The sequence below is a fragment of the Argopecten irradians genome, chromosome 3, assembly GCF_041381155.1.
Source record: "Argopecten irradians isolate NY chromosome 3, Ai_NY, whole genome shotgun sequence".
NCBI lineage: Eukaryota > Metazoa > Mollusca > Bivalvia > Pectinida > Pectinidae > Argopecten > Argopecten irradians.
In genome coordinates this window covers 65,105,300-65,121,302 of record NC_091136.1, presented here as the reverse complement: position 1 = coordinate 65,121,302, position 16,003 = coordinate 65,105,300, and the positions used below count along the sequence as shown (strand labels likewise).

Here is a 16,003-nt window from a genome sequence, read left to right as displayed (position 1 = left end):
ATGGTCGTATCTGAGGATATTTACTCATGTAGATATAATGAGAGCTTGTTCTCTACGTTTCCACTTCTGAAAATAAATCTAAATAATTAATTTTTCTTTGTTTTTATACCAAATCTGGCTTTCTGATTGGCCAATATTTTTTTTGCATACCACTATGAAAAAAAATCCTAGAATGGCGCGAAACCCCTACGTTATCGTGACGTCACAATAAAAACATTAGAGACATTTCGTATTGATTCGGAAAAAAAGAATCCTTTGAACATACTTCATTTTATCAAATAGAGTATAAAATTAATTATAAGTATTGACGTCACTATTTTTTAATTTTATCGGGGTATAAAAAAATTGTTTGCAAACTTTTGTGAGAAACCGCTACGCGGATTCACAAAAATTTGCAAACAATTTTTTTTTCATAACCCGATAAAATTAAAAAATAGTGACATCAATGCTTAATTAAAATTTCACTTTTGTGACCTAACACGTTCAGCTTCTTCAAGCAATGAAACTGAATACTCCCAACGTTAAGATGAAATCAAAGGTGTGAACCCTCTAGTCCATTGTATTATCATTGCAAGCTATATAACAGCATTGTGTATCTAATGATAATTCAATTTTGCTTGTTACGTGCATTTTCATTGTCTTAAAAATTTACTTTATCAGCCGATAGAGGAAAAAATGGCGTCGCCGTTTGTGACGTTGCTTCTGATTGGCTGAGATGACGGCGTAATGATTTCATAGACAAAAGAGTCCCAAAATTAATTTTGAGTAATGAAGAGATTATCTTTAGCAATGATGTTTATAATGAGAGTACACTCAGATTTTTGTGTTATATCTCAATAACATAAAAATCTATTCAAATTAATCCTTAAACAATGACGAATGTATGAGTCCTATGGCTCCATACTAGAACACACTAGTCTAATGAATGTGTGATTATATATGTCTATTCCTGTCAATGTTTTCTCTCATACAATACTAATACTGGCTGGTCTCGTGTAATATTACATAGCTACCATGCTTTGCGTTGAAAATATCACGCAATTTTCATGTATAGAGAATTGACATTCAGTGACGGTTTTTTCGAACTTATTTCAAAATGACAGGATATCATAGTTATAAAATTGCAATATGAGAGGACATATGTGTATTTTGTTGTTATGCTTATTATAAATAAACATTCATTTTGGAAAAAAATAATAAACAGCAAAGAATGACTTGCTCTTAATACAAGTCAGTATGTTTATGATGTATACAGTACAGCTTCAAGCTGTTAACTTTTGTAATGATCCATATAGACAGTGACGAAAATTAGTAACGGTCATCAATAGGAACAATATATACAATGCACGTCATCATAATTAATATCTATTTACGTGATAAATGCCAACACTATTAAAATGAAATAAAACGCCAAGGTATGAGAAAACGTTTTATATGTGGATATGAAGAATTGATAACTCTACCCTCGAGATCACATTGTGTGACCCTCGGGTAGAATGAAAGAATCTTATAGTCTTTCTCTATGTAGTGAGGTGCGAATTGAATGAATCAATCAAGTATGATAAGAATGTGATTATCGTAAAATCTCGACAAATGCGTGATTATATGAAAAATTATGTTTGATTTGTTTGATTGATTGAATGATTGATTGGTTGATTCATTGATTGGTTGATTGATTGACTCACTCATTCATTGATGGACTGCGTGAGTGTGTATGAATGTATCAATGAGTAAACGAACGAAAAGCGAATAATGAACGAATGGTCGGACTAATCAACGAATGGTTGGACTAATGAACGAATGGTCGGACTAATCAACGAATGGTCGGACTAATGAACGAATGGTCGGACTAAAACGAATGGTCGGACTAATGAACGAATGGTTGGACTAATGAACGAATGGTCGGACCAATGAACGAATGGTCGGACTAATCAACGAATGGTCGGACTAATGAACGAATGGTCGGACTAAAACGAATGGTCGGACTAATGAATGAATGGTCGAACTAATGAACGAATGGTCGGACTAATGAACGAATGGTCGCACTAATGAACGAATGGTCGGACTAATGAACGAATGGTCGAACAAATGAATGAATGGTCGAACTAATGAACGAATGGTCATACTAATGAACGAATGGTCGAAGTAATGAACGAATGGTCGAACTAATGAACGAATGGTCGGACTAATGAACGAATGGTCGCACTAATGAACGAATGGTCGGACTAATGAACGAATGGTCGAACAAATGAATGAATGGTCGAACTAATGAACGAATGGTCATACTAATGAACGAATGGTCGAAGTAATGAACGAATGGTCGAACTAATGAACGAATAGTCGGACTAATGAACGAATGGTCGAACTAATTAACGAATGGTCGAACTAATGAACGAATGGTCGAACTAATGAACGAATGGTCGAACTAATGAACGAATGGTCGGACTAATGAACGAATGGTCGAACTAATGAACGAATGGTCGGACTAATGAATGAATGGTCATACTAATGAACGAATGGTCGCACTAATGAACGAATGGTCGCACTAATGAACGAATAGTCGAACTAATGAACGAATGGTCGCACTAATGAACGAATGGTCGCACTAATGAACGAATGGTCGGACTAATTAACGAATGGTCGAACAAATGAATGAATGGTTGAACTAATGAACGAATGGTCGAACTAATGCACGAATGGTCGAACTAATGAACGAATGGTCGCACTAATGAACGAATGGTCGAACAAATGAATGAATGGTCGAACTAATGAACGAATGGTTATACTAATGAACGAATGGTCGAAGTAATGAATGAATGGTCGGACTAAAACGAATGATCGAACTAATGAATGAATGGTCGCACTAATGAACGAATGGTCGGACTAATGAATAAATGGTCGAACTAATGAACGAATGGTCAGACTAATGAAGTAATGATCGAACTAATGAACGAATGGTCGGACTAATAAACGAATGGTCGAACTAATGAACGAATGGTCGATCTAATGAACGAATGGTCGAACTAACGAAAGAATGGTCGGACTAAAACGAATGGTCGGACTAATGAACGAATGGTCGCACTAATGAACGAATAGTCGAACTAATGAACGAATGGTCGCACTAATGAACGGATGGTCGCACTAATGAACGAATGATCGGACTAATTAACGAATGGTCGAACAAATGAATGAATGGTTGAACTAATGAACGAATGGTCGAACTAATGAACGAATGGTCGGACTAATGAACGAATGGTCGCAATAATGAACGAATGGTCGCACTAATGAACGAATGGTCGAACAAATGAATGAATGGTCGAACTAATGAACGAATGGTCGAACTAATGCACGAATGGTCGAACTAATGAACGAATTGTCGCACTAATGAACGAATGGTCGAGCTAATGAACGAATGGTCGGACTAATGAATAATTGGTCGAACTAATGAACGAATGGTCGGACTAATGAACTAATGATCGCACTAATGAATGAATGGTCGAACTAATGAACGAATGGTCGGACTTATGAACGAATGGTCGAACTAATGAACGAATGGTCGGACTAATGAACGAATGGTCGGTCTAATGAACGAATGGTCGGACTAAAACGAATGGTCGGACTAATGAACGAATGGTCGAACTAATGAATGAATGGTCAGACTAATGAACTAATGATCGAACTAATGAACGAATGGTCGGACTAAAACGAATGGTCGGACTAATGAACGAATGGTCGAACTAATGAACGAATGGTCGGACTAATGAATGAATGGTCGAACTAATGAACGAATGGTCGGACTAATGAACTAATTGTCGGTCTAATGAACGAATGGTCGCACTAATGAACTAATGGTCGAACTAATGAACGAATGGTCGAACTTATGAACGAATGGTCGGACTAATGAACGAATGGTCGAACTAATGAACGAATGGTCGAACTAATGAACGAATGGTCGGACTAATGAACGAATGGTCGAACTAATGAACGAATGGTCGGTCTAAAACGAATGGTCGGACTAATGAACGAATGGTCGAACTAATGAACGAATGGTCGGACTAATGAACGAATGGTCGGACTAATGAATGAATGGTCGAACTAATGAACGAATGGTCGGACTAATGAACGAATGGTCGGTCTAATGAACGAATGGTCGCACTAATGAACGAATGGTCGCACTAATGAACGAATGGTCGAACTAATGAACGAATGGTCGCACTAATGAACGAATGGTCGAACTAATGAACGAATGGTCGAACTAATGAACGAATGGTCGAACAAATGAATGAATGGTTGAACTAATGAACGAATGGTCGAACTAATGCACGAATGGTCGAACTAATGAACGAATGGTCGCACTAATGAACGAATGTTCGAACAAATGAATGAATGGTCGAACTAATGAACGAATGGTCATACTAATGAACGAATGGTCGAAGTAATGAACGAATGGTCGGACTAAAACGAATGATCGAACTAATGAATGAATGGTCGTACTAATGAATAAATGGTCGAACTAATGAACGAATGGTCAGACTAATGAACTAATGAACGAATGGTCGCACTAATGAAAGAATGGTCGAACTAATGAACGAATGGTCGACCTAATGAACGAATGGTCGAACTAATGAACGAATGGTCGGACTAATGAACGAATGGTCGGACTAATGAACGAATGGTCGAACTAATGAACGAATGGTCGGACTAATGAACGAATGGTCGAACTAATGAACGAATGGTCGGACTAATGAACGAATGGTCGGACTAATGAACGAATGGTCGAACTAATGAACGAATGGTCGGACTAATGAACGAATGGTCGAACTAATGAACGAATGGTCGGACTAATGAACGAATGGTCGACTAATGAACGAATGGTCGAACTAATGAAACGAATGGTCGACTAATGAACGAATGGTCGGACTAATGAACGAATGGTCGAACTAATAATGAACGAATGGTCGGACTAATGAACGAATGGTCGGACTAATGAACGAATGGTCGAACTAATGAACGAATGGTCGAACTAATGAACGAATGGTCGAACTAATGAACGAATGGTCGGACTAATGAACGAATGGTCGAACTAATGAACGAATGGTCGGACTAATGAACGAATGGTCGAACTAATGAACGAATGGTCGAACTAATGAACGAATGGTCGGACTAATGAACGAATGGTCGAACTAATGAACGAATGGTCGGACTAATGAACGAATGGTCGGACTAAAACGAATGGTCGGACTAATGAACGAATGGTCGAACTAATGAACGAATGGTCGGACTAATGAACGAATGGTCGGACTAATGAACGAATGGTCGAACTAATGAACGAATGGTCGGACTAATGAACGAATGGTCGGACTAATGAACGAATGGTCGAACTAATGAACGAATGGTCGGACTAATGAACGAATGGTCGGACAAATGAACGAATGGTCGAACTAATGAACGAATGGTCGGACTAATGAACGAATGGTCGAACTAATGAACGAATGGTCGGAACTAATGAACGAATGGTCGACTAATGAACGAATGGTCGAACTAATGAACGAATGGTCGAACTAATGAACGAATGGTCGAACTAATGAACGAATGGTCGGACTAATGAACGAATGGTCGAACTAATGAACGAATGGTCGCTAAAACGAATGGTCGACTAATGAACGAATGGTCGAACTAATGAACGAATGGTCGACTAATGAACGAATGGTCGGACTAATGAACGAATGGTCGAACTAATGAACGAATGGTCGACTCATGAACGAATGGTCGGTCTAATGAACGAATGGTCGCACTAATGAACGAATGGTCGACTAATGAACGAATGTCGAACTAATGAACGAATGGTCGCATAATGAACGAATGGTCGCACTAATGAACGAATGGTCGACTAATAACGAATGGTCGAACAATGAATGAATGGTTGAACTAATGAACGAATGGTCGAACAAATGAATGAATGGTTGAACTAATGAACGAATGGTCGAACTAATGCACGAATGGTCGAACTAATGAACGAATGGTCGCACTAATGAACGAATGTCGACGAACAAATGAATGAATGGTCGAACTAATGAACGAATGGTCATACTAATGAACGAATGGTCGAACTAATGAACGAATGGTCGGACTAATGAACGAATGGTCGAACTAATGAACGAATGGTCGGACTAATGAACGAATGGTCGGACTAATGAACGAATGGTCGGACTAATGAACGAATGGTCGGACTAATGAACGAATGGTCGAACTAATGAACGAATGGTCGCACTAATGAACGAATGGTCGAACTAATGAACGAATGGTCGACCTAATGAACGAATGGTCGAACTAATGAACGAATGGTCGGACTAATGAACGAATGGTCGGACTAATGAACGAATGGTCGAAAAACGAATGGTCGGACTAATGAACGAATGGTCGAACTAATGAACGAATGGTCGGACTAATGAACGAATGGTCGGACTAATGAACGAATGGTCGGACTAATGAACGAATGGTCGAACTAATGAACGAATGGTCGGACTAATGAACGAATGGTCGGACTAATGAACGAATGGTCGGACTAATGAACGAATGGTCGAACTAAATGAACGAATGGTCGCACTAATGAACGAATGGCTATGAATGGTCGAACTAATGAATAATGGTCGAACTAATGAACGAATGGTCGAACTAATGAACTAATGGTCGACTAATGAACGAATGGTCGACTAATGAAGAATGGTCGAACTAATGAACGAATGGTCAGACTAATGAACTAATGAACGAATGGTCGCACTAATGAAAGAATGGTCGAACTAATGAACGAATGGTCGACCTAATGAACGAATGGTCGAACTAATGAACGAATGGTCGGACTAATGAACGAATGGTCGGACTAATGAACGAATGGTCGGACTAATGAACGAATGGTCGAACTAATGAACGAATGGTCGGACTAATGAACGAATGGTCGCACTAATGAACGAATGGTCGCACTAATGAACGAATGGTCGCACTAATGAACGAATGGTCGAACTAATGAACGAATGGTCGCACTAATGAACGAATGGTCGAAAAAATGGTCGGACTAATGAACGAATGGTCGAAGTAATGAACGAATGGTCGGACTAATGAACGAATGGTCGGACTAATGAACGAATGGTCGAACTAATGAACGAATGGTCGGACTAATGAACGAATGGTCGAACTAATGAACGAATGGTCGAACTAATGAACGAATGGTCGGACTAATGAACGAATGGTCGGACTAATGAACGAATGGTCGGACTAATGAACGAATGGTCGAACTAATGAACGAATGGTCGCACTAATTAACGAATGGTCGGAATAATGAACGAATGGTCGAACTAATGAACGAATGGTCGGACAAATGAAGGAATGGTTGAACTAATGAAGGAATGGTCGGACTAATGAACGAATGGTCGAACTAATGAACGAATGGTCGAACTAATGAACGAATGGTCGGACTAGTTGAACGGACGAATGAATGAAGCATGCAAGCTTGTTTCTGCTAGGAAACGCATATTTTGACCGACCTATTAGCTGTATGAAATAGCTCACTTGTAGTGTCTCTGTTTCTGTTACAGAATTTGTTCAGATAATGGAGGATAGATAAGCGATAGCAAACTACCTACCTGTGTGTCAAATCTACTGAAGAATTTATGGCCATACTCCGCTAACACCTTCGCATGTTTGGGCCGTTTTCCAAGTCCTGTGTCGGACTGTGGTTTTGCTCCGCTTCGCGCGCCTGACCACTAACGCACACATTACGGAGAATCGAGAACTGTATCTTACAATCAATATTGTCAAAATATATTATTTTTATGTAAATTGTATATAACTATTCAATGTTATGAATTGTTATTTAATTACACGTATTTACAATTAATTTTAAAAAGAACATATTCATCACCATTTTGGAAATAAATTTCATTTTCATACTATGTGCTTGTTAACAGTTATTACCTCTATAATATCTATCTTATCTTTGAGAAATACATGTTTTCTTGTTTTTAAAATTACTAAGAAACATTGCTAATAATATTTGTATACCATGGGCGGTGTACTGCTTCACATAACATAATGGTTAGAATACAGGCAGCTGGTATAGTCTTGTATATAAATACATTATTCTTGGTTAATGTTCCATCTTTTCATCCACGAAGTTAGGGTGTAAAATACGTATATCGACTTTTTTTTTTTGCACTGTTTATTTGCCATTAAACTCGAGGTAGATTTACAGCAAAATCATTATAAAACATTTCTGATTTGTAATGACTGTAATAACGAATTTAATAAGTATCTTAATTTTTATCGTGGAAATCACACGTTTATGCCACTAGTCCTTGACTTATTACCAGGTGTGACAATAACCCTGTTGAGTAGCATTGTGACATACGCCTGTACACAGTAATCTCCTCTCTGAATTCACAGCCCATTCAATCGTATCGATACAGATTAATTTGTCTTTGTCTGGGTTTTTTAAATAAGATAATTTTTGATAATGATGCCGATGATAATTTTAATGCCGACATTATCTATATAAAAAGTGAGGTTATCACTGACCCTTGGTATCGGGGAAGCTGTACTCGACCTATGACCTCGAGTAACAGTTCGCTAGGTCTTCCCTTTTACCTCAGGTCAGAGTTTTGAATGTTTTCTTAGTACCAATGAAATAATTGTGTACTAAAAGCTGGATTCACCTGCTGAACCACAAGAGACATGGTACAACCGTGAGCTCATTTATTAAATGACTATTTCCTTACACATCGCCATGTCTTTCTTACGGTCTTTATCAATCCGCTTCTATCAAACTTGCGTAGTATTTCACCAACAGCATCACTCCTAAAAACATTGATTATAAATCTATCTTGCAGAATCAAACCAAAGAACATCTGCTTTCATCGGACAAGCGAAATTATTTTGTGTTTTTTGGAAAACTTCCCATCACACTTTTCTGTGCGGCCAATGATGGAGATGCACATTTTGTATCCAATGGAAATGGCCACAAGTATTTGTCATATGTCGCAATACATCATATCAGATATAAGTTTCCTTAGAAGATCATGTTGTCACCGCTGGTTAATCCATTGTTATCTAATCCGAAACTCATCACTGAATACCAACTATTATAATATACATCACCAAAGCTCCGGATGAAGGGGTGCTGTCATCGAGAAAGGACAGAAAATACTATTGTAAAAGACTGGATATGGTTAGAACCGTTTTAGACTCCATTTTAGTTAAGTATTTAGCAATGAAGTTGTAGATTGTAAATACATCAACTAACACGGTAAGGTTTCGATTAATGCATGTATGGTAACTATTCAAAATATGTATGGATTAGGATTTTTTTGGAAATTTAGTAATTTTGTCATAGTTTTGTATTTACAGTATTTACTAAGATTATGTGGTATTAATTAAAGATGCTCCATCGCTGACAAATGATATTTTTCACTATTAAAAACAGGAGCAGACGATTTTTTTTCTTCAGTTAAAAAAGTTACTTACTTAACACAATAACCACCATTGAACAGTTTTAGCTTTTGATTTTACTTCAAGTTAAAAATATGAAAAAATAAGTAATTACATCCCGAAAAAATTCTGTGGCACTATATCCTATATGGAATGAAGTACTGATTGCACATGCACCAAAGGCAAAATAATTTGTTTTATATAATTTTTATGTTAATTAGACACACATATACATGATTAAACACCAATCATTGTTCAAATGATGAATATCATTTATGCTCATCTTAAAGATGCATTACCGCTGACAAATGGTATGTTTTCGCCATCAAAAAACAGGAAAAGACGAAGTTTTTTTCTTCAGTTACAAAATTTACTTACTTTACACAATTACTACCATTGAAACGTTTGAGCTTCTCATTTTTTCTTCAAGATGAAAATATTTTAAATAACTAATATTACTCTTTGAATACACTAATCAGTATTTAGTTATGGCCATTCATGTATAAACTAACTTGTATTGTAAATGACGGAAGTGTCGTACAATTAAAGATAAACCTATATATACCTTTATGACCCATGGTGTTGATAATCACCCCATGACGTTACAGACAAATGATATAACAGACATGATATAACGTGCCTCTCGTCATGGTGAACAGGTAACGTTTGGGGAGAATTTGGTCTGGATCGGCTAGACTATTAAAATCACAATAAACCTACAGTGTGGACAATGGCTGCCTGGGATAAATCAGAAACATGGGAAAGTATGCTGCATTTTAACGCAATGACGCGAAGATGTACACATTTGGACATGTTGCGGTTTGCTCCAGGGAGAGATAGAAAAGTCCGGAGAGAGTTTGGTTTTCCGACATTTCACACCACACAGGAATCATGTCGGGACTCAAGGTAAGTCTTATTGTTTTCGAGTAGTGGTATAGATACATATCGTAAACTAACGCACACAGCTATCTTATCATTTACTTAGCTGTTTATAAACCTTTTATGTGGAAAATGTCTGTAACAACTTAAAGTATAGACTTGTGAACTTATTGGACGATGTAAGACAGTGTCTAAGTAGGAGCATCGTCCATTTTTGTTGAGTAACTTCATTATATCTAAATCTGTACATATTGTTTACAAACTTCCTTTTTAACATCACAATTTCAAATTAATCTGTACTGACATTTCTGTAATATAGTTATTTTTCATTAGCCTATTCTTATATATAGGTTTTCATATAAATGCAGATGCTGAGAAATTGTATGTAAAATACTAGTAAAACAATGATTATCTTATATAGACATATATTTAAGCCAATTTCCAAAATATGAAAGAAAATAATGCCAAATGGTTTACAAAACGGTGAACATATATATACCACACTTTACATGTACATGTATATATCTATAAGTGTCTAGATTACACATGGGAAACAACTAAGTAGATAGTTTGATAACACAACAGTAAAACTATAATTTTCTGAATCGTTTTCGTTTGATCATCTATATCATCATAGAAAAACCTCTTAAGACTTAGATGCCATAATACCATTGAAACTATTAACGGGTTTTTTTCCTGAGTTGAATGATATCCCTTTGGTATAGATACTTCTAGTCATGAGATGTTCAACAAATCTCTGTTAAGCCTGTTATTTCCATGATTATCTAATTTATCCCTCAGTCGGTGTAGATTCCTTAAATCTACTGTATGTTAAAAGATTGTTACACCATTATTTACTTTAATGAATTCTCAAAATTTGAAACAAATATAAAAAAAATTAAGTCAACTTCCTCCAAAATAACTGAAAATTGAGACAAAGCAGCATATATATAGTCGGAGTGACATTGGCATACACATATATAGCTATCCGAAAACTGATGAGCTAAAAAGTGTAAATATACATTGTAAATGTGATATGCAATGTATCAGAAACTGACAACAGGTTTCATTACTTGAATACATCAAAACCAAAAATCTTTCCTAAATAGGAAAACAAAATAAAGCATATGTGTTCAAATATATTTGGGATTAATTAAGATATTAAAATTAATAAAAAAAAATGTAAATTACCGATTAATTAAATAAACCAGAAAAAACTTTTACATTTGGTACACACCATTTTTTTAAATTTATAATTTCATACGAAATATATTTTCATTGGATACAGCTAAATTCTGCTTCCCTTTTTACCTTTACACCTGGAATTAATCGACATAGTTGATACAGACTATAGCCAACTTTTACACAGGTAAACTCAGGTAAAGTTTGAGTGGGAATGAACCAACTGAATTCAGTTGCTTGACATGTAGTCAGTATGGTTGTTCTATAACAATGAATTAAATTAAAGTGTTTCATTCTTCGTCATATGGTCAAGATTGACAAGTACAGTAGACTATAGATAAGCCGAACATCAATAAGTCAGTTTTGTCGAGGTGTATATAGTATATGTAACTCGTCAAAAAGGATTTGATTCCATCTTATGCAGTGATTCATTCAATGCACATGTATGTTACACTCGATAGGCATTGATCCGTTCAGTTGATTTCATTGCAGCAGTTGCATTAAGAAAGGTTATTTAAAACTTCAAAACTTGTATATGACAACATCAACAAAACCAAAGTATGTGCACTGTCAAGACCTAGTAGGAATCGAAATCGACGGAAAGTTATTCGGTCAATTTGCGTCAAGTCAGTCTAGCGTTTTTAGATTATCCCTCCAACTTCAAATTATTATATTTTCAGGATGGTCACTCATATCACCAACATAAGGAAAACTAAACAAGTTTCTGGGAAATCCGTGGGTCTCCCCCGGGAAAATATTTAGATTTAGAAAGGCTGAGATGAGTTTACGATGTATTTTGATTTTTAAAGTGCTCTTAACTTGTTATTTTTTCTATTTAAAGTTTCTTACACTTAGAAATGATATTTGTGCGTGTCGTCATATCATTATATATGCAACCCTCTTCGATCTGAACATACCGGCTTCACACCATCGGCACATTGGTGTGTAACTCAAAATAGTAATGAATGTAAGAGACATTTTTTAAATAGTAGATCTTTGATGGACATTTAGCCTAGTTCATGTGTAGAAAATTTTAATTATAAAGAGTTTAAACATTTCGTGCTTGAATGGTTTAGGAAATATGCCGTGCATTGGAAAATTTTCTAAAACTGAATTACGAAAAATATGCAGGAGGATCCTTTTTCTTTGAAATGTGAATTTTTAGAACTCATTGTATTATTTCAGTCGGCAAAAATGGGGTGGGGGGGTGGGGGGGCAAAAAGACAAAAGGGCCCGTATCGCTCATCTGGTTGTTATGTCAAGTAATTTTGAAATGGCCCCCGCTAGAGTTTACATTTGCAGCTCATTGTCACATGCGATGGAAATGTCTAACAGTAACCTAAGTACTCTGAACTAGCCACCCGGCTCAAAGTATGAAATATCCTAAATATATTGAAATATCTGGTATCGTTTACTTATTATTATTTCTGATTAAACTAGTGTTCTTTTAAATTCATATTTTAAACTTTTTCTGACTCTTCTTTTTCGCATTTACTTTTACAAGTGTTGTTACTTCACCAATTCTTTTAAGAATTTGAGAATACATCGGAAGTCATGGTGATGTATTGTGACATAAAAATATCTTCGTGCGTGGATTTCCAGTTTGCTTTAATTATTTACTCTACGTCTTATATTCAATTGTTTGTTCCAGGCAGAAGATCTAACAGCTGACCAGGTCGCAGGTAATTTCACTTCCTAAAATGGTTGGAGTCCACATCAACATTCAATACTGATATGATAGCCGGTAGATGACAACAGTTTACAACGATAGTCCGTTGCTTAAACATGTTGAAATATAGACATGTAATATATTTCTTCCGTCTTTGTAAAATATTTTTATTTGGAACGATATATATCTTATATTATATCTTAGATATGTACTATAAGATCCGTGCTTTCCTTGCTTGACCTTTAGAATGTAAGGAGGCGTTCGGCATGTTCGATAAGGATGGAGACGGAACCATTACTACCAAGGAACTGTCGACGGTGATGAGGTCACTAGGTCAGAACCCCACAGAGGCCGAGCTTAGATGTATGTTACAGGAGGTTGATGCTGATGGTGAGTGCCATGTTCAGTTTTACTTGTGACATTTATATTATTAAGATGTATTAATACTTACACTTTCCGAATTACAGTTTCCGCGAGAAATTTCCCACTTCTTGCAAATGCAATATTACCTATGAATTGTGACCATTGGATGAGGTGAATATGGTGTTATAACACCCTGGTAGAATCAAATAATGACCAGGCGTATTTTGTATTCTACCAGAATGGTAATACTTAATATCTATTACACTGTATACTGATATTTCTTTTTGATTCATCATCTAGGCAGTGGGACCATTGACTTTGCTGAATTCCTCACCATGATGGCAAAGAGGATGAGCAACGCTCCGGAATCTCCCGAGGAACAAATGTTAGAGGCGTTCCGACTTTTTGACAGGGATGGGAACGGTTCCATCAGTCCAGAGGAGCTAAAACAGGTGATGGCTAACCTAGGCGAGAAGTTGACAGATGAGGAACTGGACAGTATGATCAAAGAGGCCGACACAGACGGCGATGGTAGTGTAAATTACGAAGGTAAGCTAACTGGAGGTCACACGTCATTAAAGACAGTTATAACCAGCTACATATATACATGTATATACTAGTAAATAGATACAGATTTTTAACCCATGTATAGATCGTGTTACTATCAATCTGGACTTATATTGAATCAGTTGAGGAGAAATAATGATACATCATTATAATAATCTATTCTCACGGTGTCGGTACCAAAACTGATCACAATAAGATAATTGCTATTGCTTGTCGCTATCCTTCCTTAATAAATTATGTTTTGTTTACAGAATTTGTGAAGATGATGACGGGCCGATAAGATCGGTAAATCATACATATATATCACCACTTCGTATAGACTTAGGTATATTAATCATAAATGCTTGACGTCGCCACAACTGGCACAACTGGCAATTGCAAAGTAACACGAAACCGAAATCTTACCAGGCCAGATCTGGTCGGAGGAAAATCACCTTGTACTCAAAAAGACATCACCGTGAAAGTTATATTTTACTTTTTTACACATATTTTTGCCAAGCATGGACCTAACTTTACCTGGGCAGGTAAACGTCGTACCAACGTACCACGTGGACCAAATGTGATACGTGATTCATGGACTGTTTTACCTGGTCAGTGATTCCATGTACCATGTGGCTTAATAACTTACACAAGGATCTCCTGGTTACTGTGTGCCGATACCCAGCTGGATGCATTTACCAATTCATCGGTATATGTTAAATATCTTCCTTGTTTTTGGTACTGATGTGGAATTTTAACTGAATAAATCTGTCAAAAAGATTCTCATGTTACGGGGAAGGTTATTCCACCAATTCATTTTGAGAAGTTTTGGTCACTTTTTGTTGTTTCATTTTTGGTGAAAGATACGTGTATTTATTGCCATATTGATTGTTCGAAAATTATGAATAAATGTTTAATTTGAGTTCAAAGTTGTCGTTCTTCATTTTTTATTTCTTTCTTTTCGTCGTTAGATCTTTAGATAAGCAGGAGTATTGTTTGACTAAGAATTGTTGTTCGCAAACGTTAAAGATGCTCGACTGCCGATGAATGGTATTTTTTCCCAATCAAAAACAGTACCAGACAACTTATTATTTTTCTTCAGTTACAAAAGTTACGTACTTTACACCATTACAGCCATTGAAAATTTGAGCTTCTTATTTCAAATCAAGATAAAAATGTTAAAAATAATTCATTGCATCCCGAAAACATTACATGACAATATATCCTATATACACACAACCATTAGAACCCCTCCTTAATGTATACACAATAATCATTACTGTTTATTTCCAGTCATGCATATAACACATAATATTTGATTAAATTGGTTAATTGTATTGTTTGTGTGTTCAGCATACAAATGGACTATATCGAAAAAAATGTGTTTAACAACTGCCTGTACAAAAAAGGCACATCAAGATGACAAAAACTAGATGTTACATTAACGAATAACAGAAATGAGAAACCAGCAGCTAAATTCAAAACACAATTTAATTATATATACAATATTATACAGAGATGGTTTACAATGTCTAAAGTAATTGGTGGTGGTACAAGAGTAGTACGATGATTTAAAGTGTTACTTATCTGTATGCGAATGTCCTGGTATAATCCTTGATCCTTCCAGGTTTCAAATTAACAATAATCACAAATCCACAAGGAAATTGAATGTCCACCGATGATTTTTAAAGTTCCAGGCAATATGAATAAATCCACACAAAGTGTTGTAATAATCCACAGATAAAGTCACAATAGCTCTCCCAATAGAATCTAATATGGCACTGTACAATTCTTGATATGTCTCATTACAGGTCTCATTACAGTTCTGATTAGCCTTGGACACCTCGAGTATATATAGCTAAACCCTAATTCAAGAATATTGGA

General features: G+C 36.2%; 2 protein-coding genes across 5 annotated transcripts in view; both read left to right on the top strand.

Annotated features, from left to right (window-relative positions):
• LOC138319362 (calmodulin-like) overlaps nt 1–7,949 on the top strand; it is a 49,414-nt gene extending 41,465 nt beyond the window's left edge. For all 4 annotated transcript variants that reach the window (XM_069262456.1, XM_069262457.1, XM_069262458.1 and 1 more), the window contains exon 5: nt 7,593–7,949. In XM_069262456.1, coding sequence (XP_069118557.1) covers nt 7,593–7,621 — 29 coding nt within the window. In that variant the 3' untranslated portion in view covers nt 7,622–7,949. The remainder of the gene's footprint in view (nt 1–7,592) is intronic.
• Nucleotides 7,950–8,077: 128 nt separating this feature from the next.
• LOC138319364 (calmodulin-like) lies at nt 8,078–15,789 on the top strand. The gene is made up of 5 exons (XM_069262460.1): nt 8,078–10,386; nt 13,193–13,223; nt 13,457–13,600; nt 13,874–14,122; nt 14,392–15,789. The coding sequence occupies exons 1-5, from the start codon at nt 10,372–10,374 to the stop codon at nt 14,418–14,420; spliced, it is 468 nt and encodes a 155-aa protein (XP_069118561.1). The 5' UTR covers nt 8,078–10,371; the 3' UTR covers nt 14,421–15,789.
• The last annotated feature ends 214 nt before the right edge of the window (nt 15,790–16,003 follow it).